Below are 24,838 nucleotides of genomic sequence, written 5' to 3' on the forward strand. Positions count from 1 at the left end.
AAGGTTCTCACAGGTTAGAGCGATACTTCTACTGCCCTCTACGAGACACACACTGAGCTTCGGAGAAGTCGTAACTGCCCGAATATACTGCTCAAAAGCAGACCCCGAGGCCTGGGAACTTTTGACCGACCCCGTACATACGTATATGGCGAAGTTTGCGCTTCATTGAAAGATACATTTTATAAGGCGTAAGCTTTACTTGCTCCATTGAGCGAAAACCCGTCTCTCTCTCTCTCTCTCTATCTGTGTGTGTGTCGGGAGGGAGGGGGAGGGGGGGCGTTATGCCAGATGTCGCGCCAAGCAAGGTGTTAAGTGTAACAAGTACTCGACCTTCGATAGTAGTTTGTCTTTGGCATGTGCAAAATACTTGAGCAGGCGTGGATGACTCTTACCATTAGGTTGTGTAGAACACACCACGATTTCGCCATGTTCAGGAACGGCACTCGCGTTTCAAAAAAAAAAAAGCCTTCTAAAAATTCAGAGACAAGGACAAATTAGAGGTCTGTTCTGAGAAATTGGCAAAATTAGGAAACATTTTGTTTTAAACATGCGAATCTACTGATGTATTTATGAGAACGTACTTATCTTTTCTCCAATAAGAACAGCGTAACGTCCGTTTCTAACCTGGTTCTGAAAGCAGGTCTTGCATCCACTTCAGAAATATCTCGCTTGGGCTTCTTGTTCGAAATACTAAACTGTCATTTCCAGAGCAATACATCCGAGTATATGGCACTTTCGTCTGGTTACGCAACGAGAAATAGCAATAACTTTACTTACGTTTCAATGCAAGAACGATGTGTTTAAATATTCCTTCTTTCCGCGTACTGTGGTAGATTGGAATGAACTCGATGAATCTGTTGTATCCTTTGAAAGGGGGGTTTTTGCATAAATAAAACAGGGGAAGGAGTTCACGGCGGGCGACACAAAACGGCGAGCAGAAGGGCGCGCAGCGCAGAAGACGGCCAGTCCAACCGAAGCGTGCAGGGCTCCGTCTTTCAGCGGCGCTTCGTCAGTGATCTGCCTGGGCGGCATCAGGCGCGGCCGTCATGGTTCGCTACACCTTTAATGATTTTTAGGAATTTGTTGCTGATATTGTAGCGTGATTTGTTGTAGTAAACTTTTTACGATGGTGTTAACACCGTCACAGAGTTGTCAGAATGTTTGTTGGCACTGTTGTGACTGCTGGTTTCTCTTTTTTTTGCTATTGTTGTTTCTGTTATGTAAATCCCACTCTGCCACAACTCCTTCAAAAGGAGTTAGCAGTGCTGTAAACAAAATAAAAATATGGAAGAGAAGCGGTCTCCGTTGCAGTGGCTCTTCATGTCATTTTCATCATCAGGCGACGCGAAGTTTCTAGACGAAGTAACGGCGATCTGCTTTTCTCCGCAGTTGTGCTGCCCGTGCGGTAATGTCAGCATCGTCGCTCGAATAAATTCTGGCACGGTCGGCGTTCTCAAACCTAATTTCCTCACTTACGCAATGACTCCAGCTGTGTGTATATATTCCCGCACTTTTCTGCTGCTCTGAAATTCTCTTCTCGGTACTTCGCAGTCCCGATCCCGTCACCAGCATCCTGATCACCAACGAAGAGGGCTACATCGTCCAGGAGCACGAAGTGGCCAACAGCAGGAACACCTTCTCCGCCGACAACAGCAGCACGCAGGTTGGTGTGCTTCCTCTTACCCTTATCGACGGTTGCATCCGAGGAGGAGCCGTTTTTCGACCCGCCTTCGCACGGGAGCCGCTGTGCGCTTTCCATGCCATGAAATCGATATTGGACGGGTCGCCACTTCCTGCAAGTTCGTGGCGTCTTCTTTCTTCAGTTGGCGCGTGAAGGCGTTCGATAGTGAAAACGGGTTATCGACTTGCTAGCCTGGACACCGCCCTGGTGGAAAGCGGAGAATCGTGTAAGGGGAGCCGGGCCAATTTCTTCGCCCAGGGCGGCGCAAAGGCCAGCGACGCGAAAGAGATTACCCATACCACGGCGTATCTTTAGTGTGGCACTGCGACTGCGACTCCCTTAATGCCAGTGTAACTGATAAGAGGGGTGGTGTAGTTCGAGCCAACACAGGTAAAAAAAAATCAAGATGTTAAGAGTAGGTTCGCTGCATTACTTGTTCATAGGTCTGCTAGACACGTACGGCATCGCCCTCGCTTCATAGCGACCACAGTGCCCAAGGCATTAGTAATCTGAGAATTACACCTGAGGTAATGTTCCGTGCACGACGGCCATACACCGATGACTGTTCTTACAGCTCTATTCGCAGCGTTTGGCGCCATTCAGGAGCCCTGTTTTTACGCGGTTCATTTAATGTTACACTCTTGTTCCCCGCTGCCACTTGTCAGCTCTTCCTCTGTGTAGTGGAGGCGGTAGAAGACGTTGCTCGTGAGTCATGACGTCCCAGGCGGCTGTTACCAACGGTTGGGGCAAAAAAATTGGAACTGAGAAACAAATGTTGTCCACTACAAGTTCTCGGATCAAAGGCTTCAAAAATTATTTATTAATTGAGCTTTGTACAAGCGACCAAATGTGAAAATCCTGAGCAGTTTTTGTTCCTTTTATTTTTCTGCTTGCTTTCTTGCTTCTGCCATTCTCCCCAATCACCGCCAGCTCACAGGGTGCTTAATGGCGATAAGGAAAAATAGTCGTCGTAATAATTTTTAATCATCACTGAACAGGTCTCCGATGGTCAGGTTTTTTCCTGGTTACTTTGCATACACTAACATAAGTCTCTCGCTCTGTATCTCGAGATGCAAAGAAAACATTACAAAATAACCACCAGAGCCTCGAAACTTGCGCAGAGTCAACGTTGCGTGTATCAGCCTGAACAGCGTCTTCAAGAGCGGATCTGTGCTGAGAAGGCACAAAACCGCCCGCCGGAAAGAACGCGAGAACAACCGAGTGTTACGTGGCGTAACATTTCTTTCGGGACAGCAGCAATGACGCTTATGAAAGAAAGCGCACGTACTTCACGAGGCATTCAAAAGTCGGCAACCCGACTCTCTGCTCCTTAATCTTCGTCAATATACAGGCTGCTGGCACACGCTGGACCTGCCTCCTGCAGGATGAGCTTCGTTCAGGCAAAATCGAGACACGTTCACATGCACTGCAGGCGATACAATACAATAATACAATCCAATGTTTATTCAACATCTCGGGGATGTTTGGAGCACGGGCAAAAAGCCAGAGGAAGGCTTGACTAAGGCCCGTACCCCAATACATGGCAAGCAGTGTGCAGTGGTTAAAAATAAAGAATAAAAAATGGGTGCGATAGGAGAATACAAACACAAGTCAAACATGAGCATACATGAAAATAAAGTGCATTCTAATGAAATTATTAGTTTGCATGGTGAAGCGTATATATGTTTGCCCATGCGTGGTGAATGTCCGTAGCGCCTCTCAGCGGTCGCTCGCGCAAGACCGAGAGACGGTAAGAATCTGCAGGAGGACAGGAAAGGAGGAGACCAAAGGCAGAGAAGAGAGACTTTGTAGATAGTACAGGCGTCTAGTCGTCTGCCAACAGTTTCAAGTGCCCTGCTTTCACCAACGTGCTGAGGGTGCTCGCAAACATTAGAAAAATTTGTTTCTGTGGTATTGCAGTGCAAACATCCGGGCTTGTTTCAACTCCAGTTCTTGCCGCCGCGGTGGCTCATTGGTGATGGCGCTCGGCTACTGACCCGAAAGACGCGGGCTCGATCCCGGCCGCGGCGGTCGCATTTCGATCCCGGCGAAATGCTAGACGCCCGTCTACTGTGCGATGTCAGTGCACGTTAAGGAACCGCAGGTGGTCGAGCTTTTCCGGAGCCCTCCACTGCGGTGTCCCTCAGAGCCTCAGCCGCTTTTGTTCGTTAAAACGCATGAACCAAACCCTCACCGAATTCGCCTCGTGGCCCGCAGGTGTGCGCCGTGTGGAGCAAGGTGCCCAAGGTGTACCGGCGGCTGCTGCAGAAGGAGAAGCTGCACATGGCTCTGGTCACCGTAGCGCACCCCAACGGACTGGTCGCCGGCAGAATCACGCAGGCCACCAGGCTGGAACCCGGTGCGTGGGCGTTTTCATAGGCTCTCTTCCTTCAGTAATGGATCGGTGGGGAAGAAGAAAGAAAGAGACGGGACGATAGCTCGCACCTTTCGCGGTTTTGCGGCTTCTCTTTCGCATATCTGATGGATCACTGCTAGTCGCTTAGTGCAGTGAACGCTAGTTAAAATGGGGTAGGTTTGTGAAAAGCACCGGCCTATTCAAATGACGGAGCCATTGCTGCTTCCTTTACGACCCTCAGGTAGCCTAGTGCGCTCCCCGTTGCGAACAGCGGATCCGCACTTCCCGAGCACCGGCAGCATTGGCTTTTGAGGAAAGGAAATGGCGCATTACGGTCGAGCCCACTTATAACGATCCGGACGGTCACGCGGATTATGTTCATTATATCCGATGTTCGTAGTGAGTGGACTCTCCGTATAACAGCCAAAATTACCAAGGCCGCCAAAAGTGGCGTTTATTTCTTATAGAACCGCGCCTACTTGTGCAAATTAGAGCCTGCCGCCCGCGGCTCTCTTCAAGCTACCCAGGGCGGTGTTTTAATCCTAGCCGAGACCCTTATCGCTGGCCACTGTCAAATTTATGGTCGGGATAAAACTAACAACGAAATAATAGGAAACAACATTCAAAACATTTAGTAGAATATGAAACACAACATTTAGGTATTTTTTTCAACAAGCAATTCGAGACTGGAATTATTTGCCTGACCAAATTGGTAATTGCTCACCTTGTGGAAATAGGGGGGGGGGACAGCCTCCCCCCCCCCCCCCCCCCCCCGCACTCCCACTCCGTGCTCGAGGTTCGTGCTCGAGGGAACAAAGGGAAGGGACGACGAAGCGTGAACACTCATATGCTATTTATTACACTTGCAAATAATACACAGAGCGGGCCAGCTGCCTACAAAACATCAACAAGGCATTCTTCTGAAATAGAAGGCTACGTAAGAATGGCTTCCGACTTACCGGCTGGGGCAGGGGCTACAATGACTAAAAATTAACATAAATAGGCTTCTAGTACTGAAAAATAAATTTTGTTCGATTAATCGCCAACATTGATAACATGACTACCACCAAACACGCCTTCCAAGCACATAACATTGTCCGGGTTGATCTTTCGTATAATTTTAAGTTATTGCAAAAAAAATGTATTTTTCCGCAGCATCAATTGTCAGTTTTTACTCTACCCTAGCATCTTTGGACACGCGTCGTGCTAACATGCATAAAAGAAGTACTAACTTATGGAGCATACCCGTTTTCGCGCCCATTAGAAATTACAAATGTCTTATAATCTGCCCCATGTTTTAAACACATATCCACATGCAATGGGATATACAAAAGCTGAGCTGCGGAAATATTTTGTTCAAATGTCATTCTATGTCTCCTCTTGTTGATTGTTGAACGTTTGCTTAAGTGTTAATGTATTTTTTTTTCACCATATGTATGACCATTTTAGTGTTCTAATTTTTTTAACATTATTCGAGCCAGTGTATATATGTGTCGAGTGTTTTTCTTCATTTGACCTGCTACTGTATGTGTAACTGGTTTTGAAAATTTCCTGTACCGCTCGTGTGCTGCTTGTACGGGTTTCCTGGGCACAATCAAGCTTCCCAAGCAGCTTTTAGCCAGGAAACCCTCTAGGTGAACCGGGAAAATAAACTTATTGACTATTGACTTCGGAGGTATCGGCGGTGAACGTTTGTATGCCGGGTCTTCCCGTGCGCGCCGCATTGTTGGGGCAAAGCCATCCCCGAGCATTTGCTGGGGAAGGTGACGAGAGCGCGCGTTTGCTGCGCTCACTTCGCTGCCTGGAACCAGAAGTCCAGCGGCAAGGCACATCGGATCTCAGTGCGCCTGCCGCGGACGGTGATAAAGACTCTCTCCGGCTCCGCGGAATTCCGCGTAACCTTCGACGTGGCGCTTCCGTAGCTGCATCCGCCTCCCCCATGAGGGAAACTTCCCTCTTTGCACAGCCGGTGCTGTCCTGACGCACGAAGATGAAGATGGTCGGCCGCGTGGAAACGGAAGGGGAACAGGTTTTCAACGACCTCTTCAATATTCAACTTCAGGAGGAGTTTACGGCACCTCCTCGTGCGCTATAACCGAGCGATGCGGCTAGAGTTGTTCGTTGTATCTGCGATGAATTGCCATTGTCCTTATGCACATTTTAACAGTAGCGCCGCAACCGTATGTAATAAGCGAGCGTTCGTTATATCTGCGGGCATTATAAGTGGGCTGGACTGTAATTCCCTCATGTATCTCGGTGGACACCCGAACCGCGCCGTAAGGGCGAGGAGGCAGGTGGGAGTGAAAGAATAAAGAGAGAAAGAGGTGCCGTAGTGGAGGGCTTTAGAATAATTTCGACCACTCGGGAATCTTTAATGTGCACTCACATCGCACATCACACGGGCGACTTTTTGCGTTTCTCCTCCATCGAAAGGCGGCCGCCGCGGCCGTGTTCGAACTCGGGAACTCTGGCTCAGAAGCCGAGATATGCAAATACATTCTGATGTCGCAGTATGTACGCTTTCATCGGAACACCGGACAGTGGGAAAGTTTTCGTCATCTCGATATATCTAGTGTAACGCCGATTTGGTTACGTCTTTGTTCTCGTTTCCATCATGTGCTTTGCGTGGCTGAGCAGAAGGGAAAAAAAGCCGCAGTGCGATGGCTTGACGGCGCTTCCTTCCGCTGAAATACTTAGACACACAGCGGTGACCGTGTTTCTTCTGCAAGCCACGCACTGCGACCTGGACGGCGTCGCTAAGTTAACCGATTAAAATGTCGCTTTGAAAGAGCTACCACAGAGCGAACTGGCGTGAGTTGAACAATGTTTATTAAGTGGAGCTGGCACAAAGGCCTATACTCACGGGAGAGTGGGACTAGGTCAGTTCACATGCAAACTCCCAGAGGGAGACCAGCATGGGGCAGGCCAAAGCGCCGTTGCTCCGTGCAGTCCGAATACAGAATATGATGGTGTAACTTTTGAGGTGTTTTCTGCTAATGTCATGTCCGACTTGATGTGATTTCCATTAGGCGGGACCGTCGTCGCGTTGCAATATATATCCCCCCCCCCCCGGCGAGGCGACACCTTCTCTCCCTCTACCCCAGCGGAGCACATCTGGTGGAGCGAGCGGCAACTGCAGCGGCGTCGACGGCGGCGCCATCTGTTGGAGCGCTGCTGCGGCGTTGCTAGGCAACGGCGGCTCAAGGTCGTTCGTCGGCCACTGCATACGGCATACGGCTCCCTACATACGGCATACGGCGCGACGATAATAATAATAATAATAATTGGTTTTTTGGGGAAAGGAAATGGCGCAGTATCTGTCTCATATATCTTTGGACACCTGAACCGCGCCGTAAGGGAAGGGATAAAGGAGGGAGTGAAAGAAGAAAGGAAGAATAGGTGCCGTAGTGGAGGGCTCCGGAATAATTTCGACCACCTGGGGATCTTTAACGTGCACTGACATCGCACAGCACACGGGCGCCTTAGCGTTTTTCCTCCATAAAAACGCAGCCGCCGCGGTCGGGTTCGAACCCGGAAACTCCGGATCAGTAGTCGAGCGCCCTAACCACTGAGCCACCGCGGCGGGGCACGGCGCGACGAGCCGAACAGGCTCTCTGGCCGGCGTAGTAAACTTTCGCTTGAAAAGGCGACTGTGTGCTGTGCGATGTCAGTGCTGGTTGAAGATCCCCAGGTGGTCGAATTTATTCCAGAGCACTCTACTACGGCATCTCTTTCTCTCTTTCGGCGTTCACTCCGACCCTCCTCCCTTTCCCTACGCCGCGATTCGGGTGTTTATCGAGATGTGAAATAGTTATTTTAATTTAGCTTACGGGGGTTTAACGTCCCAAAGTGGCTCAGGCTATCAGGGTCGCCGTAGTGGAGGGCTCCAGTAATTTCGACCACGTGGGGTCCTTTAACGTGCACTGACATCGCACAGTACACGGGCCTCTAAAATTTCGCCTCCATCGAAATTCAACCACCGCGGCTGGGATCGAACCCTTGTCTTTTGAAGCAGCAGCCGAGCGCCATTACCACTGAGCCACCGCGGCGGCGCAGATTTGAGACAGTTACTGTGCCAATTCCTTTCGTCAAAAACGAATTTTTAATTTCAAATTGCGACGATTCTGGGAGTCCTCTTTTGTATTCTTTAAATAGTGTACAAAGCTCTCCCCTATTCTTCCTTGCTATAGCTCCCCTCTATATGCTTCTCGCTATCCTCTCCCTTTTACCTCCGCCGGCTGCAGCTGCCGGCAACATTCTTTTGAAACGTAAGCTTCGCTACGCTAGGTAAAGCCGATTTCGCCGTGCGCTGCCGGTTGACCTTCAAGTGAGCCAGAGGTCAAGTTTGGCTATAGGCGACACTTGACGCATGGTCCACCATGGTGTCGCACCACTTTTTCCTTTGACCTTTCGATTCACTGGTAGAGCGTGGTAGAATAGGCCGCTGCGCTCATTGGGTGAGCAGCCTCTCGCGTTCAACCATTCATTTAACTGCTACCCTCCAGGGTGGCAGGGTGAGCGCGCTGCCTATCCAGTGGGCGGAACGCACTCACTGTTACAGACGCCAAGGTGTGTCTACTTGCCCGATACACCACAGCTTTCCCTCTGTCAGCAATAGTTAAACCGCAGCTAACTTTTCCTTCATTTTTTTTAATAACCCACTGCCACCACCACCACCCTTGGAGAGTATTTAAGGCGTTTGAGGGCTTCTCGGCTTTCGATGTATATGCTCACTCGCCCTCCGGGTCCTCGCATTCCACATAGTGCTTATTTTGGGGACTGCGTCCAAGACCGCTGACAGCTCAATTTGAGCGGAGCTGGGTGTGTGGCCGCATTCATGCGTAATCTTGCGGTTACCATGAAACGACAGCATACAGAAAGTGCTGCGCCGTTTGTCGAGGGGTCCCAGGCCGCATCTCTGAACACTGCTTTTTCTTTTTGGTCCGAGCGGGATGCTGCCAATTCTCGTTCGTCTCGGCGCTCTTGTTCGTTGGATTAGAGAGTCAGCGGTTTGCCATAATCATTTGGAAGTCCGCCATAAAGTCAGCAATAAAATTCCAATAAGGGAGGGCGTGAGGCAGGGAGACACGATCTCGCCAGTGCTATTCACCGCCTGTTTACTGGAGGTATTCCGAGGCCTGAATTGGGAACAGTTGGGGATAAGAGTTAATGGAGAATGCCTAAGTAATCTGCGATTCGCTGATGACATTGCCTTGCTAAATCACTAAGGAGATGAACTGCGAGGAATGATCATGAGTTAGGCGGAGAATAACGGTGGGTTTAAAAATATAATATTCAGAAAACCAAAGTAATGTTCAACAGCCAAGCTAAGAAAAAGCAGTTCACAATTGGTAGCGAGGGGCTGGAAGTGGCAGGGGAATACGTCTACTTAGGGCAAAATGGGACCGATAATCCTCATTATGAGAGGGAAATAACTAGAATGATAAGAATGGGGCGGAGCGCATTTGGCAGGTGCTCTCGGATCATGAATAGCACGTTACCAATGTCCCTGGAGAGAAAAGTGTACAACAGCTGTATCCTAACGGTACTCACCTAGTGGGCAGAAACGTGGAGGCTAACGAAAAGGGTTCAGCTTAAGTTAAGGAGAACGCATCGAGCCATGGAAAGAAATATGATAGGTGTAACGTTGAGAGACCGGAAGCAGGCCGAGTGGGCTAGGGAACAAACGCTGGTTAATAGCATCCTAGTCGAAATCAAGAGGAAGAAATGGGCTTGGGCAGGGCATGTGATTCGAAGGCAAGACAACCGCTGGTCTGTAAGGGTAACGATGAGGATTCCATAGAACGGCTGTATGGGCAAGTTGGTATGGATTCATTGCTAGGGAGCAAAGCGCAACGACGACAGAAAAGAGAGGACACACAACAAGGCGCTGGACTATGAACTCTGAGCACCACAGTGGCGGGCCAGTATGAACAACTACTACAACTTTACAAAGATATTAATGACATGGAAAAATATAGCAGGCTGCAGAACCTAGAAATGCAGGGCTTCTCTCTTAAGCAAGGTGAGCAGGTGTCTGCGGCGCTAAAGAACTTAACAGAGAAGTTGAAAATTGAGCTAATTGATTGAGATATCGAAGCAGCTCATTGTTTCTCGCAGAAAAAAAATGGAAAGAAAAACAATTCTGCTGGTGAGACTCACGTCTGTCACTGCAAAAGAAAAATTGATGAGTCATCGAAGCCAGATGACGCCCCTAGCCGAAAAGAGGGAGTTACTTGAAGTGTACTTTAACATGAACCTCCCCACGTCGAACAGGAAACTGCTTTGGGAGGCTAAGCAGGAAGGCAAGGCAAATAATTTAACATTTGTTTGGGTCAAACATGGAAAGATTCTCTTCTATTTCACAAATGCATGATTCTACCGATTTAGGTAAACTAGTTTGAATCATGAACTCTGCCTTCGCCCGGTGCGCCCGTATTGGCGAATTTGGTAACTTAGTCTCGCCAAAGGAAGACACATTCAGTGTACTTCATGTAAACATATTTAGCTTGCGAAAACATTGGAATTAATTTTTGGCTCTTGTTGACAACACTAAGAATACTATTGATGCATTCGTATATACCGAAATTAACATCCCTTCCACACTTCTCTCCTCTTTTTTCATTACCCAGCTATTCTAGTTTCTCTTTCACAGTGTCCGCTCGGATAGGCGACGGAATTCTTGTTTTTGTTCACAGCGGATAGAATGCCTACCCTTTACAGTCAAAATTTTGCATTACTGAGTGCGTTGCATTGCAGATATAATTCTCAAGTGCGAATGTTGCTCTTCCAGGAATCCCACAATGTGAAAGAATTTCTCTCTGAGCTCGACAATTTTTTGTTCTCACAGTTGCCAAATCATACTGTATGCCTCATTCTAGACCTAAACATTGACACCTTCTCCCCGGCACGTTCATCTGTTTGCGAATACTTTAATGCCTTGGCAAAGCATGGGATTGAACCTACGATAAATGACTACACAAGAGAAGAATACCTGGAAAAACATTTCGTAGCTTCTTGTATTGATCACATCAATATAAGTACTCCGTTTGCCCAGTCCTTCTCTTCGGTAATACAAACTTTCAAATCACTACTTTTGTAGGTTGTCATATCCTTTTTTCTCATTTAAAGAAACCACACCCTAATGAGAAGCGAATTTCATATACTTACACTGCCACATTAGATAACGTTATAGCGACTTTAACTGGGTGTCTTTCCTCAAGCAAATTCATTCTTTTAACGTGTACGATGATTTGTACATGTTCTCAGCTCCATAACTGCCTCATCACAAAAGATCAAAGTGATCAAAAACGCAACCCAAATCTTCCGTGGTTAACACGTGACATTCTAAAGGCCATTGTAGAAAAATACGCCCTTTGGACACGTTGCAAGTGTAATCCCAATAACACACACCTCAAGGACAATTCCAGGTTGCTTGGAAATAAAGTTACTGCCATGATTCGAGCCTCGAAAAGTAACTACTTCAATACGGCTTTTCATAGCGTCCGGCGCTCTTCAGGTAAAACTTGGTTAACTATTACCGTATTTACTCGCATAATAGGCGCACTCGCGTAATAGGCGCACCCCCCGTTTGGTCGCGAAAAATCAGATTTTTTTATTTTCGTGCATAATAGGCGCACCCCGAACTTGGCGATGTGCTCAATACCGTATTTACAGTGCAACACACAGCCGTTTAAAAACAAAAAAGGGCGCATCAACGGGCGACAAACAGTCCTTCCATCAACTACCGATACCCCCCGAACTGCCGCTCTGAAAATGCACACTTTTCGCTACCTTCGCTGAGGCAGCTCGGAAAAATCACGAGACTCTCGGAGGCCACGTATAGGTACTAGGTCGGAGGCGAATCGACACAAGCGATAGTGCCATCGTCATCAACGGGCCGCTATCCAATCCAATCCAATCACCATCACGGAAAGCCACTGCAAAGAAACACTACTTTCCGCCATTTTCCAAGGGCGTGCAGTTAGTTGGTGCGGTTGTGTTGCTCACAATGGGGAAGTACGCGAGCTACACGGCTGCATTCAAACTAAAAGCTGTGCAGTATATGCACTTGAAAACGGAAACCGTGCTGCAAGCAGACATTTTAGTGTCGGGGAAACCAGCATTCGCTACTGGCGAGATCAGCGGGAAAAACTGCAGGCCACCAACAAGTCACGACGGACCTTCCGCGGTGCAAAATCCAGAAAGTATCCTCAAGTGGAGCAGGAACTCGTTCATGCCATACGGGAACTGCGACAGGACTGTTGTGCTGTGTTCCTCGAAACAGTGCAGACTGAGGCGCGCAGAATTGCCCGAGCGCAGGGCATCGAGGCCATGGATTTCAAGGCAAGCTCCGGATGGACAACGCGCTTTTTGCGACGCCATGGATTCGCCCTGAGAAGGCGGACATCGTTGTGCCAGCGCTTGCCCTCGGCATACGAGGACAAGGTAGTGGAGTTTCACCGTTTTGTTACATGGCTCCGGCAGCAAAAAGAACTTCATTTTATAACAGATTGGGAACGCACACCAGACCCCGCTCTGTTTCGACATGCTAAGAAACACGTCTGTGGAGGAGAAAGGTGCACGAAGTGTGCTTATTAGAACATCTGGCGCAGAAAAGCTAAGATTTACTGTAATGTTGGCAGTGACTGCGGACGGTCGCAAACTGCCGCCTTACGTTATTTTTAAAGTAAGACTCTTCCAATAGGAAATTTCGGTGGACCAATCCACGTCAGGGTCCAGGAGAAAGGCTGTAGGAATGAAGGATTGATGGTGGATTGGATTAAGACAGCCTGGGGCCGGCGGCCTGGCGCTCTGCTGTATCCGGACATGCTCGTATTCGACAGTTTTCGCGGGCGCCTCGTGGAAAGTGTACGAGAGAAGGTGAAGGAGCTGCGCACGGATATTGCCGTGATTCTGGGCGGCCTCACATCGGTACTGCAGCCTTTGTACGTATCCTTACATAAGCCTTTCAAGGACAACGTTCGAAGGCTGTACACTAACTGGATGGCTGGGGGACAGCATCAACTAACTCCTGGTGGCAAAATTAAGACGCCGACTGTAGAAATGTGCGGATCTATCGTGGAAGCCTGGCGAGAGATCTCCGATGACGTCATCAGGAAGAGCTTCAAGAAGACTGGGATTTCCAACGCATTGGATGTGTGCGAAGGCAACATGCTGTGGCATTCGGATAGAGAAAGCGATCGCGAGTCCCCACTCAGCGGTGATGAGAGTGTGCTCTCGGACTCCGAATAGCGGATGGAGAGGATGTGACATGTCTGTAAATAAATTTTACGTGTGTGTGCAGTCAACGTCTCTTGCCTGTTCAATGAAAGTAGGTACCTTTCAGTTTTACTTTTATGCTGCATTTATTAGTACATGCTGTGGAAGTAGCCATTTTCTTGGCATATGTTCAAATTTAAAGTGCGAGAATGCGAGTTAAAAAATTTTCGGAAGTTTTACCCCGCGTAATAGGCGCACGCTGAACTTCGAGCCGGATTTTCTGAGAAAAAAGTGCGCCTATTATGCGAGTAAATACAGTAAGTACCTTCTTGGAAGAAACCCAAAGCGATCAATTGGCGAATCAGTTGCTAGATCCCTCAAAAGACTTGCCCTCTGCGGCCTTTGAGTTTAATGCGTTTTTCTCTAAGGTCTCTGGGAAGTTTCCTTTATCCCACTATAAGGTTCCACGGTCCTTAGATTGCAGAGCTTCTTCAGCTTTTCTCCTCTCTATTACACCCTAGGATCTTCACAGCATAATCTTTAGCTTCAGTTCCAAGAAAGCTGCAGGTATTGATAATATCAAAATGAGTGACCGCCAACGTAATTTTACGATATTGCAATCGGTACTTCTTTTCATGTTGAACAGCTTTATTACTTACTGTTTCATTACACACTTTTTAAAGTTGCCATATTTAAACCATTGCATTACAGTGACCCGTTAAAAAGGCTATTTAAAATTATAGGCTTATTTCAATTCTACGTGCGATTGCGCAGATTCTCACAGAGCACCTATTCCGAGTTGCGTACAGTTTTGTTCTCACGAATAATATCCCATCAGAGGCACAGTTTGGTTTAATTAAAAGTAAAGGAGCTAGTTTGTTGTTCGAAAGTTTTTCTGACAACATTTACTCATGTTTTGATGATAACGTGTTCGCATGTGGTCTGTTTTTGAACGCCAGCAAAGCTTTGTAATGTGTTCGCCATGACCTACTGCTAAAGAAACTTGATGTCATCGGATATAGGGGTCCTTTTAATGATTTGCTGAAACATTATTTTTTTGTTGAAATAGGCGGGCATTGAAGTGCAGAGCCATACTTATGAACAGGTGTTCCACAGGGCTCTGTTTTATCGCCTTTGCTTTTCAATATATTTTTTAAATAACTTATCAAATGCTGCAGCAAAATGTTACATTAATCAATACACGAATGACACGCTATTGTTGTCAACAAAAGCTTCGCTGGCTCTGGCCATGGATGCTCTTAGGACGGACATGGTGCATTTTATGAACTGGTTATTAAATAATTCTATTTCAATTAATCAGCAAAAAACTAGACACGTCCGTTTTAATAATCCCCATAAAAAGCTTCCCTTTATTCAGCCATTGTTTTTTCATTCTTCACATTGTCTTAATTGTTGTTGCATTCCTATTAATTTTTCAAATAGTATCAAATACCTCGGCATACTTTTTAACAGAGAGATTTCTTGGAATAGTCATCTTACCTTGGTATGTAACAAGCTTCGTGGTTTATCTTGTGCACTACTATACAATGCTCGATATTTATTACCCTTTCAGACTCGGAAGCTTATTGCGCATTGCCTTATTTATGGTATCTTCAGATATGGAGTCACTGTGTTTTATCACTGCTCGAAAACTTGGCGAATGAAGTAAATGCAATACTAAAGAGCATTCTTCGATCCGTGGCATACAACATGAACGTATCACCTGACTACAATTTATTTTAGTGTTTACAAGTGCCCTTTTTTGATGCCCTCTTTCATCATGTAGTTATTCGTGCTCACTTTTGGGAAAGCGATTTCTTGGTTCTTTTCACACCTATTCGTTCTTTTGTCATCACCCTCGTTTTACGGTTCTTCGCTGCTACACACCCGCCGCGGTGGCTCAGTGGTTAGGGCGCTCGACTACTGATCCGGAGTTCCCGGGTTCGAACCCGACCATGGCCGCTGCGTTTTTATGGAGGAAAAACGCTAAGGCGCCCGTGTGCTGTGCGATGTCAGTGCACGTTAAAGATCCCCAGGTGGTCGAAATTATTCCGGAGCCCTCCACTACGGCACCTATTTCTTCCTTTATTCTTTCCCTCCCTCCCTTATCCCTTCCCTTACGGCGCGGTTCAGGTGTCCAACAAGATATGAGACAGATACTGCGCCATTTCCTTTCCTCAAAAACCAATTATTATAATAATAATTATTATTATTATTATTATTCGCTGCTACACACATTATGGCCACTTCACTCGTAATTATTATATACCCAAAATTTTTTCATTATTTGCCTGATTCTATCTTTTCAGTTTCTTCGCTGTCACAATTGAAACATTCCTCAGAAACCCTTGTGTCGGTAACTTAGACTGTTTCATTGTTCTTGTTTACTTTTGGTATTAAGTTTATTCTTCTTTGCTTGTTTTGTCACGCCTGTTTTGCAATATCTTCGTCACTAGCCGACTGCCGGGTACTGCCCTACAAGCGTTTACGGCTTGGGCAGACCTGTCTTAAAAATCGTAAACATGTTTTCTGCAAAATACAGGAGTTATTATTACCTGAGGTTTATTCGGAGAGAAACTTCTTTTAAACATCGCTGTTCTACACGTCAAGGGGTTACACAACACGTGGCAACGGTCAAGCACTTCTTTTAAATGCCACTGTTCTGAATGCCAAGGGGTCATGCGACATGTGACAATGGTCAATCGAGATTTCACGAAAGCTGTCAATAGATGCGAGTTCCTTCTATGCAAGGTCAAGGTCATGTTGCTAACGCACGAGTCTCCTGCTTTTCTTATCTGAAACGCTGCTGCGAGCTCTCTTTGGGGAGCTTGTGGATTAGTTTGTGCTAATGCGCAGAAGAGGGTTCGGGACTCCTTCCTTGCTGACCAGAAGGTCAGACGCCGAAGGGCGATCAGAGGAATCATATAAGTATGGAAGTGTGCCATCGTCGTTGGTGGACATGGAGGAAAAAAAAGGAATTAAAATTTTCAGCACGTATTTGGGTAATTCGTTCATCCTCAGCTTTATGTTGTTTCTTTGTGGGGTTTACCAAAAATTTGCTAGGTGAATCACAAAGAAAATTTTTCGGTGGTCCACGGAGCTTCTTTACACATTTTTACCCATGTCTGGATATAGCCTTCAAACAGTTCCCAACGCTCTTTGAGGGAGGAGCTCGGAACGTGGCGGTTGGCTTCTCCCCGCTTTTTTTCTCCTTGCCCCGGCTACGACTACCGCAGCGTGCCTCAACGCTCGCACGGGCTCAGTGGCGTCTCGCTGCAGCAGCTCTCATTAAATCGGAATTCCCGGCGTTCGGCCGCATTCGCTCTCATTGCAGTGCTATTTCTTTTGTTTCACACGCCGTTTTCCTGACGGTGCTTTAACTTTTCTTCATTTTTCTAATAGGCACTTCGCAAACGGGCGCATTTGGCATTCTCTGCTCTAGGAAATAAAATAAAAATAACAATCCGCCAAGGTGCGATGTGCGCAGAAAAGAAAAGAGAAATTAACGAACGATTGGCGCGACGGAGTGAACGTCAAGAGGCACGCAAGCGCGCGTTGCCAAGGTGCATTTGAGTTCGCCCAAAAGGTTTGGCTGCTCGAAAAGTAGTCGTGCAGTATTAGCGGCGGTCCTCTTTTCCATGGTTTTTTTCTCACCGAATCGCGGCGACTGCAGAGCGTAAGCTGCAATTTTGACATGCCATAAAGGCTCTATTGCGCGGCAATTTTTCCGACGCGTTTGCTGTGGATTTTGCTTCGATAACGCTTTGGGGTGGGTAGTACGGTAATTTGCGAGTAAAGCTAATTCTGACAAATTCTCAGTGCGGGTAAATGTCGTGGACGTGAATAAGGGGGCAATTCTACGGCACGGTGCGTTACGCGAGCCTCCTGCGGAGACGTGATGTGAGTCCGGGGTCCTCGTCAGAGTTCTTCAATGCGCAGCCGCCACGCACGCGCTCTGCAGACGATCGGAGGCTGCATACAAATTACATGTAGGCATCAGTGCGTCCGCTTACCTAATTCGGCCTGGAAGCCGTTAGCTGTTCGGAGAGGGCAAATGGAAGGGAATGAGCATGCAAAGCTGTTCGCTCGCCAGGGGCGGTATGTCGTTTGTGTCACTGATGATTACGCGAGGAGACGAATAGATGTGAAAAGGGCAAGGGATTTGGATGGGCGAGGGGCCCCCTGTCTTCGGAGGCCTGTTAACAAATTCAGATCAAAACCATTGACGATGTCATTACATGAGGTGAAAAATAGATGGAACTCTGCAAAATAAATTTGGTTGTTGTGGGAAGGAAATGACGCAGTATCTGTCTCACATCTCGGCGGACGCCTGAACCGCGCCGTAAGGGAAGGGATAGAGGAGGGACTGAGAAAAGAAAGGAAGAAAAAGGCACCGTAGTGGAGGACTCCGGAATAATTTCGACCACCTGAGAATCTTTATCGTGCACCGACATCGCATACCACATGGGCGCCTTTTGCGTTTCGCCTCCATCGAAACGCGGCTCCCGCGGTCGCGTTCGAACCCTGGTACCCTGGCTCATGTGTTCGGCTTAATAAATAAATCAAGGCTCATGGAGAGTTTGTTATTCTTGAGTAAGAAATTAAGTTTGAATCTTTGAATTTTTCTTCGTGTTTGCAATGTCTGCATGTTGTGTTGTGCCATAAGAGTGGTTGGAGAGTCAGTATAGAACGAAGATGAATAGTACAGGTTTTCGCTGGATCGTTTCCAGTGCCTCGATATTATGTTTTTTGTAAGGGTTCCAGACGCCATGCGTACTCAAGTTTCGGTCTGATGATGGATGTGTAGGCTAAAAGCTTTACTCTAGATGGGGCACCTTTTAATCTATGCCTAAGGAAGCAAGGTTTCCGAAAGGATAACGTACATATGTTGGTTGTATTCGTTAACTTCCTCAAGCGGATGATTTGGAAGGGCATACGGAAATCATAGGCTATTTTGTTTATTGGTCACTTTCATAAGCACTGTTTTATCATTGTTAAGCTTCATCTCCCATCGGCTGCACCATGAGTGAATGTTCTGAAGGTTAGAATTAAGAATGACTTGGTCTTCGTAGGATCTGATTTCATGGAACAAAACACAATCATCGGCAAAAAGCCTAATTTGCAACAGAAACAGGACAATTCCAATTCCAGTTAAAATTCCAACTAACAAGGTAATTATCAGAAATAATTTAACCATGTTACTACCTACAACAATTCAAGGCTTTCAGGTGTCCGCCAATACTGGTAATACTGTGCCGCAAAAGCGATATTTTTCCCCAAAGAGCCTGTTTTTGGAAATTAGTCTTCCCTGCAGCACTCTGTCTCAGTGGAGGTGAAGTAGAAAAATTTCCTTGTGCTATGCGATCTCGCCCCGCCGCGGTGGCTCAGTGGTTAGGGCGCTCGACTACTGATCCGGAGTTCCCGGGTTCGAACCCGACCGCGGCGGCTGCGTTTTTATGGAGGAAAAACGCTAAGGCGCCCGTGTGCTGTGCGATGTCAGTGCACGTTAAAGATCCCCAGGTGGTCGAAATTATTCCGGAGCCCTCCACTCCGGACCTATTTGTTCCTCTCTTCTTTCACTCCCTCCTTTATCCCTTCCCTTACGGCGCGGTTCAGGTGTCCAACGATATATGAGACAGATACTGCGCCATTTCCTTTCCACCAAAAACCAATTATTATTATTATTATTATGCGATCTCAGCGCACTGTAAAGAAGCCGAGTTGGTATAAATTAAACTGGAGCGTTCCATTACGCCATATGGCCAATGTGTCGCTTCGGGACATATGAGGCCACTTTGAAGATGGCGCAGTACACGTCCTGAGGTACATTGAAAGCTTGCTACAGCGTATATGGAAATGCTGCAGAAAAGCAGGGGGAGAAGATAGCGTGCATTCGCACGAGCCGAAGCAAGAAAGACTGAAAGGGGGCTGAGCTACAAATATGGTGGATTTAAAACTTCTGCATTGCTTTGTGGCATCTGTAGGCATTCCATATCTTTTCGTTCGGGATTTCGAGACTCGCCTTTCTGCAGTTCTCTCTTGCGCAAATATGCGTAACTTTCTTCCTGTAAAAGATTTTTAAATAATAGTTTGTAGCCTTATATTTATATATCTAGCTGTGCAGTGTACGACAGTAAGTAAAAACGTCCAATAATTTTTTTATTCTTGCATTTTTCTCGAAAGCTACATATATAACTGTTTTTTGTCATTCAATTATTATACACTGACAATTTATACGATAACTATTTTGATTGATTGCACACTTTGAATTTTTATGCTTATAAACGCAGAAAGAATTCTCCTTGAAATGTACTAAATTAAAGTTGTTACTGTTGACGTCAGATGCATATTTACTACATTTTTAAAAATAAATTCATGCCTCTTTCACCTCTTTTAACATTTTGATTACAATGAAACTATGTCGCTTTTAAAACAGATGGCTATTTTAGTGCGCTAGTACCTATAGTGGCCATTCCCAGCAATTAGCCGTCCGTCCGCCCGTCCGGCGGGGGGGGGGGGGGGGGGGGGTTGGGGGGGGGGGCGGGGCGGGGCGGATGTGAAGCTTTAAAGGCACTTCATTTGCATAGCCGCAACTAATTAATAAACAACTCTTGCTTTGTACTTTTCGTTTCGTCCCCTTGCTGTCGGGGCCCCCCATATGGCCTGCAGTACGCTCATTGTTTGCACGGCAGATTTTGGCGCCCTGAATAGTGCTTATTTCTTCCCTTCATTCGTCATGTGTGCGTTCAGCCGACGGGAGCTTTTGTGCTGGACAACCTTACATGTAAGGAGCAAAGCAAGGCGCCCGAAGGTTATGCAATTAACCTTCAATACAAATAGCTGTCACCATCTTGCCGCGTCGGCGTGACCATTAACATAATTGTTCGCACAACTTCCAGCAAAGGCTGTTCAGGTGTTGGTGATATGTTTCGGAGAATCCCGCAAGGTGGAGTATATTTGTAAGAAGGGAGTAATTACTCATTGGCATCCACTCAAGCGCAGCCACACGGGTACAAACGAAACCTTTGGAAGCTGTTCACCCTCCTTTGTAGCTGCTTGGGTGTATGACGATGTGTAATTACTGCCTTTTTATCAAAGGCTGTTTCCACCCTGTCCGGTCATCGTGGCCCGGTTCTTCACTGTCGCTGATGACTTGCGCGTAATTTTACATGATAACATGTTCGAGTCCCATATTGCTCCTGTAAATGTTCGCTGCTGGCGCGTGTGCTTCATTTCTTGACAAAGGTGTCTACGTTGACTTAGCGTCAGTGATGATGGGTATCGAGGTTACGTGGTTTGAGACCCACCGCGGACATGCAGTAAGATATTTTACGGGCTAATATAATGGTGCCAAAGATGCTTCTGTAAGCGCTCCTTCTTGTGTCCCACCAGGGCGGAATGGGCCAGGTATTTTTTTTTTCTGAAGGAAAAAGAAAAGCTGCTCTACGCAGGTCTAATTTTCGCATCTAACCTCATATCTATATTCTAACGAAATAAGATGTGCTTAGTTGCGATAAAAGAGGCCGTCGTGCCTCTCTCGAGGCACCTGCAGGTGGCGCCTTGCGCTGCTAGCCACCTTCCGGCTGCCCATTCCGGCGCTCTCGCCGTGGCAGGTGCTAACAGAGGGAGACGCCACGGTGCGTGTCCCGCCACTTGCAACGATGCGGTACCGACCAGCGGGCGTCGAAGAGCAGCCGGAATAGTCTCAATGAGAGCAGTTGATGCCGTCTCCCTCTGTGGTTTATCGCATGCTTTACGTAGTTTTACTTTTATCCCTTTTGCTCTCCTTACAGATGTGACTCGCACATTTAGTTGAGTATCGTGCACCCTTGTGCCGGAGAAAAAAGTGCTGGCCGTCTTCTTTCCTTCCTTCGCTCAGCGGAGGCGTGTGCGCCGATGCCCGTGCGTCCTCCCATGGAGCGAGGAGATATAAAAAAAAGGGGAAACGTAAAACATCGCGAACAGCGTGAAGAAGCGTGTGTCCCCGCCGTCGTCCCGCTGGCACAATATTGGCTCGCTCCGGCTATTTCGCGCCGCTGTCTCGGTGAATGTGTACCGTCTGCCTCTTCCTTGGCCGTCACTGCCGTTGGTTGCTGGCGCGCTTGAGCAAGGCAGGTGCAGCTCCCCCTGAGCACCATCCTCTCCATTTGTTCTTTATCCGTCGCGTTCGCTAGGCACGTACGTGATGCGCAGGAGACGGCTACTTAACCAGTTGTAAGTCCAGCGCCGTCTTGTCTGCGTACGCTCTGCTCGTATTCTCTTCTCTGCTCATTTTTCCCGCGTGCACTTGAACGACCAGAGAGCGTGCCCGACAACGTGCCCTTAAAGCTCGACATATTCCCGTACGCTTTCGCGGTTGACGAACGGCATGTTTCCTAGTTCGCCATTCCTGTCTGCGTCTTTATCATTGATTTACATGCACATTGAGACACAAGGCAGTGAGATTTTTTTTTAATTCGGCTTACCATTCGCGTCGTACAGTAGTTGCTTCTACACCGTAGGCGTTGGACTGTCTGTAGCTAGCTATCTATGTGAGTGAGTACATTAATTTATGCCCAAATCGTTGGCCCTAGTTTCTGTTCCCCGGTGCAAATTTAGTGCTCCCAGCGCGCCTTCAAATGTCGACAAAGTGTTGGTGGCTCTAATACAGCATTTGCGATGGCGTATCTGCCTTAGAGGCCGCACACTGGGAACTTAAACTTTGGCGTTTGGTGGGAATTTGCAGAACTTGAAGCTAATAGCAGGCTATTGTCGTAAGAGATTCTAGAAGAGAAGATAAGAAATTGCGCGCCGTTTCCTGTCGAATGATTTCGCTTTAGGCCTGGATATCTCACAGTAGGGACGGCTCCGAGATGGAAAAATCAGCGAAAAACTCTGGGAAGCTACTCTGATTAGGGTGAACTATATAGGTTTAATTTTCTTCGTCGCAGCTTGGCGAAACTTTGGTATTATTTCAATTACGCGCAAGTAAATACTCCCAATTTAATATTGACGGAATTCAAGGCACCCGTCTTGATGATGTACCTCGTCTGACTTGTAATGAGCGGTGCTTCCTGTTTCATGTTGGAGCATGTTCCGGACTTTCTGAAGATACATTTAAACGTGAAAGGCAGACGTTCAAGAAAGGCTGGAAATGCAGCACTTGCAAAGGGGGCAAATCGCAGAATATAAGTAGGACAGCGGATCAGACTGAGAGATATTCAAATAGTACTGTTAGACATGAGTACCCAGCTTAACTCTCTCCTGTGTTTACAGGGGAAAAAAATGGATGAAATAAAGAAGAAGTCAATTCAGTTTATTTCTACTGAGTCCAAGAAGTTTGTAGAACGTTTTACTGCCCAGGAAACGGAGACAAAGCGGCTGAAAGAGCGAGTGTTCAACCTGGAAAAGAACAGTGACCCCAAGGAACTGGCTGAGATGAAGTCTGATATTAACGGTCTGGAATGGCGTAGTACACGCCTCAGTCTCGAGTACCATGCTATCGTTCAGAGTGAAAAGGAAGATTTACTAGCGAAGGTCATTGACATGGGCTCAAAACTGCACCGTGTTCCGCTTGCTCCTCAAGACGTTTTTGCTATTCACAGGTTGCCCCCAAAAATAGGCATGGCGCCGGGAGTTGTAGTGCGTTTCCGCGATCAGGAGATGAGAACTGCCGCAAAGCGCGCGCTGACGCCTCAGATTAGCAATGTGCATATCGCTGAAGACACGACGAAACGAACGCTCAAAATTCTTTCCTTCGTGAGCGCAAAGCATACTGACTATTAATTCGCTTGGCATGCAAACTAAGAAGTCCTGATGAGGCTATAGCAAGGGGATAACGCTGGCGCCATTCGGTCTGAAAGTGACCTTACCGCGCTAACATCTGAACTGCAGCATCAAAAAATGCATTACTGCGAGCTATTACTTCCGCATCAACGTAGCCACTGTTCAGAACTGATTGGTAATTTTTGGGCGTTACAGCTGAAGCTTAGGTTGATCCGAAATAAATGTTGCAACCTTTGGTACTTCCTTGAAGAACCTGAAACTAACTTTGATGTTATTTTATTAGCCTAAACGTGGGATGTTAATGGCGCAGATTTTCTTGTAGTTCCTAGCTATGAACTCTTCTTTCTAAATCGTTCTTGACGAGGAGGAGAGGTTGTAATCTATGCTAAACTGATCTTAAAGCTAAATTGTGTCCGTAATTATCGGTGATAACTACCAACTACGAAGTGGTTACTGTGAAACCCAATCATGTTTATTTCAGTCGTCTATTGAACACCACCTGGGATTCTCCACAATTCTATAATTTCCTCGATAGTTTTCTGGAGTCTAACTGCAGGTAGTAACGACCTTGTATTATGGGTGGTGAATTTCATTTTAACATTACTGAATCATCTCGCCCTACTTGCGAATTTGAAGAAAAAATCACATCTGAGGCCTTCTTGAATGTAATTACCAGGCCTACAAGGCTTACTCAAACATCATCAAGTGTTCTTGATCTATTTATAGTTGAAATTGCCTGCCCTCTAAAATGTGCTGGGTCTATTGTATCAGATGTTTTAGTTATAAATTTATTACAAGCTACTAATCTCATGTACGAGGATGTTGCAGGATTTGGCTAAGAAGACACATACTAAAAGACATACTAAAATATATATGAGAATGCGGAATGTACATATAAAGAATCTGTAAGCTCTGAGGAGGCACTGGGAAACATAAAGCCAATAGTAGTACGAGCAACTAAAAAACTTCACAGTCTGAGACTACATGAAGAAACAAGGATAACAGTAGTCGCGACTCGCGACAGACACATTTCATAATAGGGATACAAAAATACAAGAAACACACAGCCATAGAAGCGAAACTAAAAAGCGAAACGAGCATTATATACGTTTCTGTCGAGAGTAGACAACTGCCAAGCGAAGGCATAGAGATGTTGTGGAGAACCTGTTTCCCCTCTCCATTTCGACGCGGCCCATCTTCGTCGTCGGACATCAGTACAGCACCGGCTGGGCGAGGAGGGAAGTCTCCCCCATGGGGGAAGCGAAAGCAGCGACGGGAGCGCCACCTCGTAGGTTACGCGGATTTCCGCGGAGCCGTTCAGTGTCTCTTCGGGATTCGGCCAGCGCCATGAGCGGTTACAGCCGCACGCGCTGGTCTTCTTCCGCGCCAGCAGGTGCACGCAAATCCGCCGTGCCTTGCCGCTGGACTTCCGGTTCCAGGCAGCGAAGCGAGCGCAGCAAACGCGCGCTCTCGTCACCTTCCCCAGCAAATGCTCGGGGATGGCTTTGCCCCAAGAATGCGGCGCGCACGGGAAAACCCGGCCGTCATTGTCGGCGCATACAAATGTTCGCCGCCGATACCTCCGAAGTCGCGCCACTTCTCCAGCGGGTAAGTCGGAAGTCCTTCTTACGCAGCCTTCTATTTCCGAGGAATGCCTCGTTGATGTTTTGTAGCTAGCTGACCTGCACTGTGTATTATTTGCAGGTGTAATAAATACCATATGAGTGTTCATGCATTGTTGTCCCTTCCCTAGCTCGAACCCCTCCGCGGTTAGCGAGCGGGAACACTGCATCCGCGGAGTGGGAGTGCGGGGG

General features: G+C 47.1%; 1 protein-coding gene across 6 annotated transcripts in view; it reads left to right on the forward strand.

Annotated features, from left to right (window-relative positions):
- The window catches only part of sog (chordin short gastrulation), a 362,751-nt gene that overhangs the window by 296,131 nt on the left and 41,782 nt on the right, over positions 1-24,838 (forward strand). For all 6 annotated transcript variants that reach the window (XM_077652791.1, XM_077652790.1, XM_077652794.1 and 3 more), the window contains 2 exons: positions 1,552-1,663; positions 3,899-4,040. In XM_077652791.1, the coding sequence (XP_077508917.1) occupies positions 1,552-1,663; positions 3,899-4,040 (254 nt within the window). The remainder of the gene's footprint in view (positions 1-1,551; positions 1,664-3,898; positions 4,041-24,838) is intronic.

Source organism: Amblyomma americanum, chromosome 2, assembly GCF_052857255.1.
Source record: "Amblyomma americanum isolate KBUSLIRL-KWMA chromosome 2, ASM5285725v1, whole genome shotgun sequence".
Taxonomy (NCBI): domain Eukaryota; kingdom Metazoa; phylum Arthropoda; class Arachnida; order Ixodida; family Ixodidae; genus Amblyomma; species Amblyomma americanum.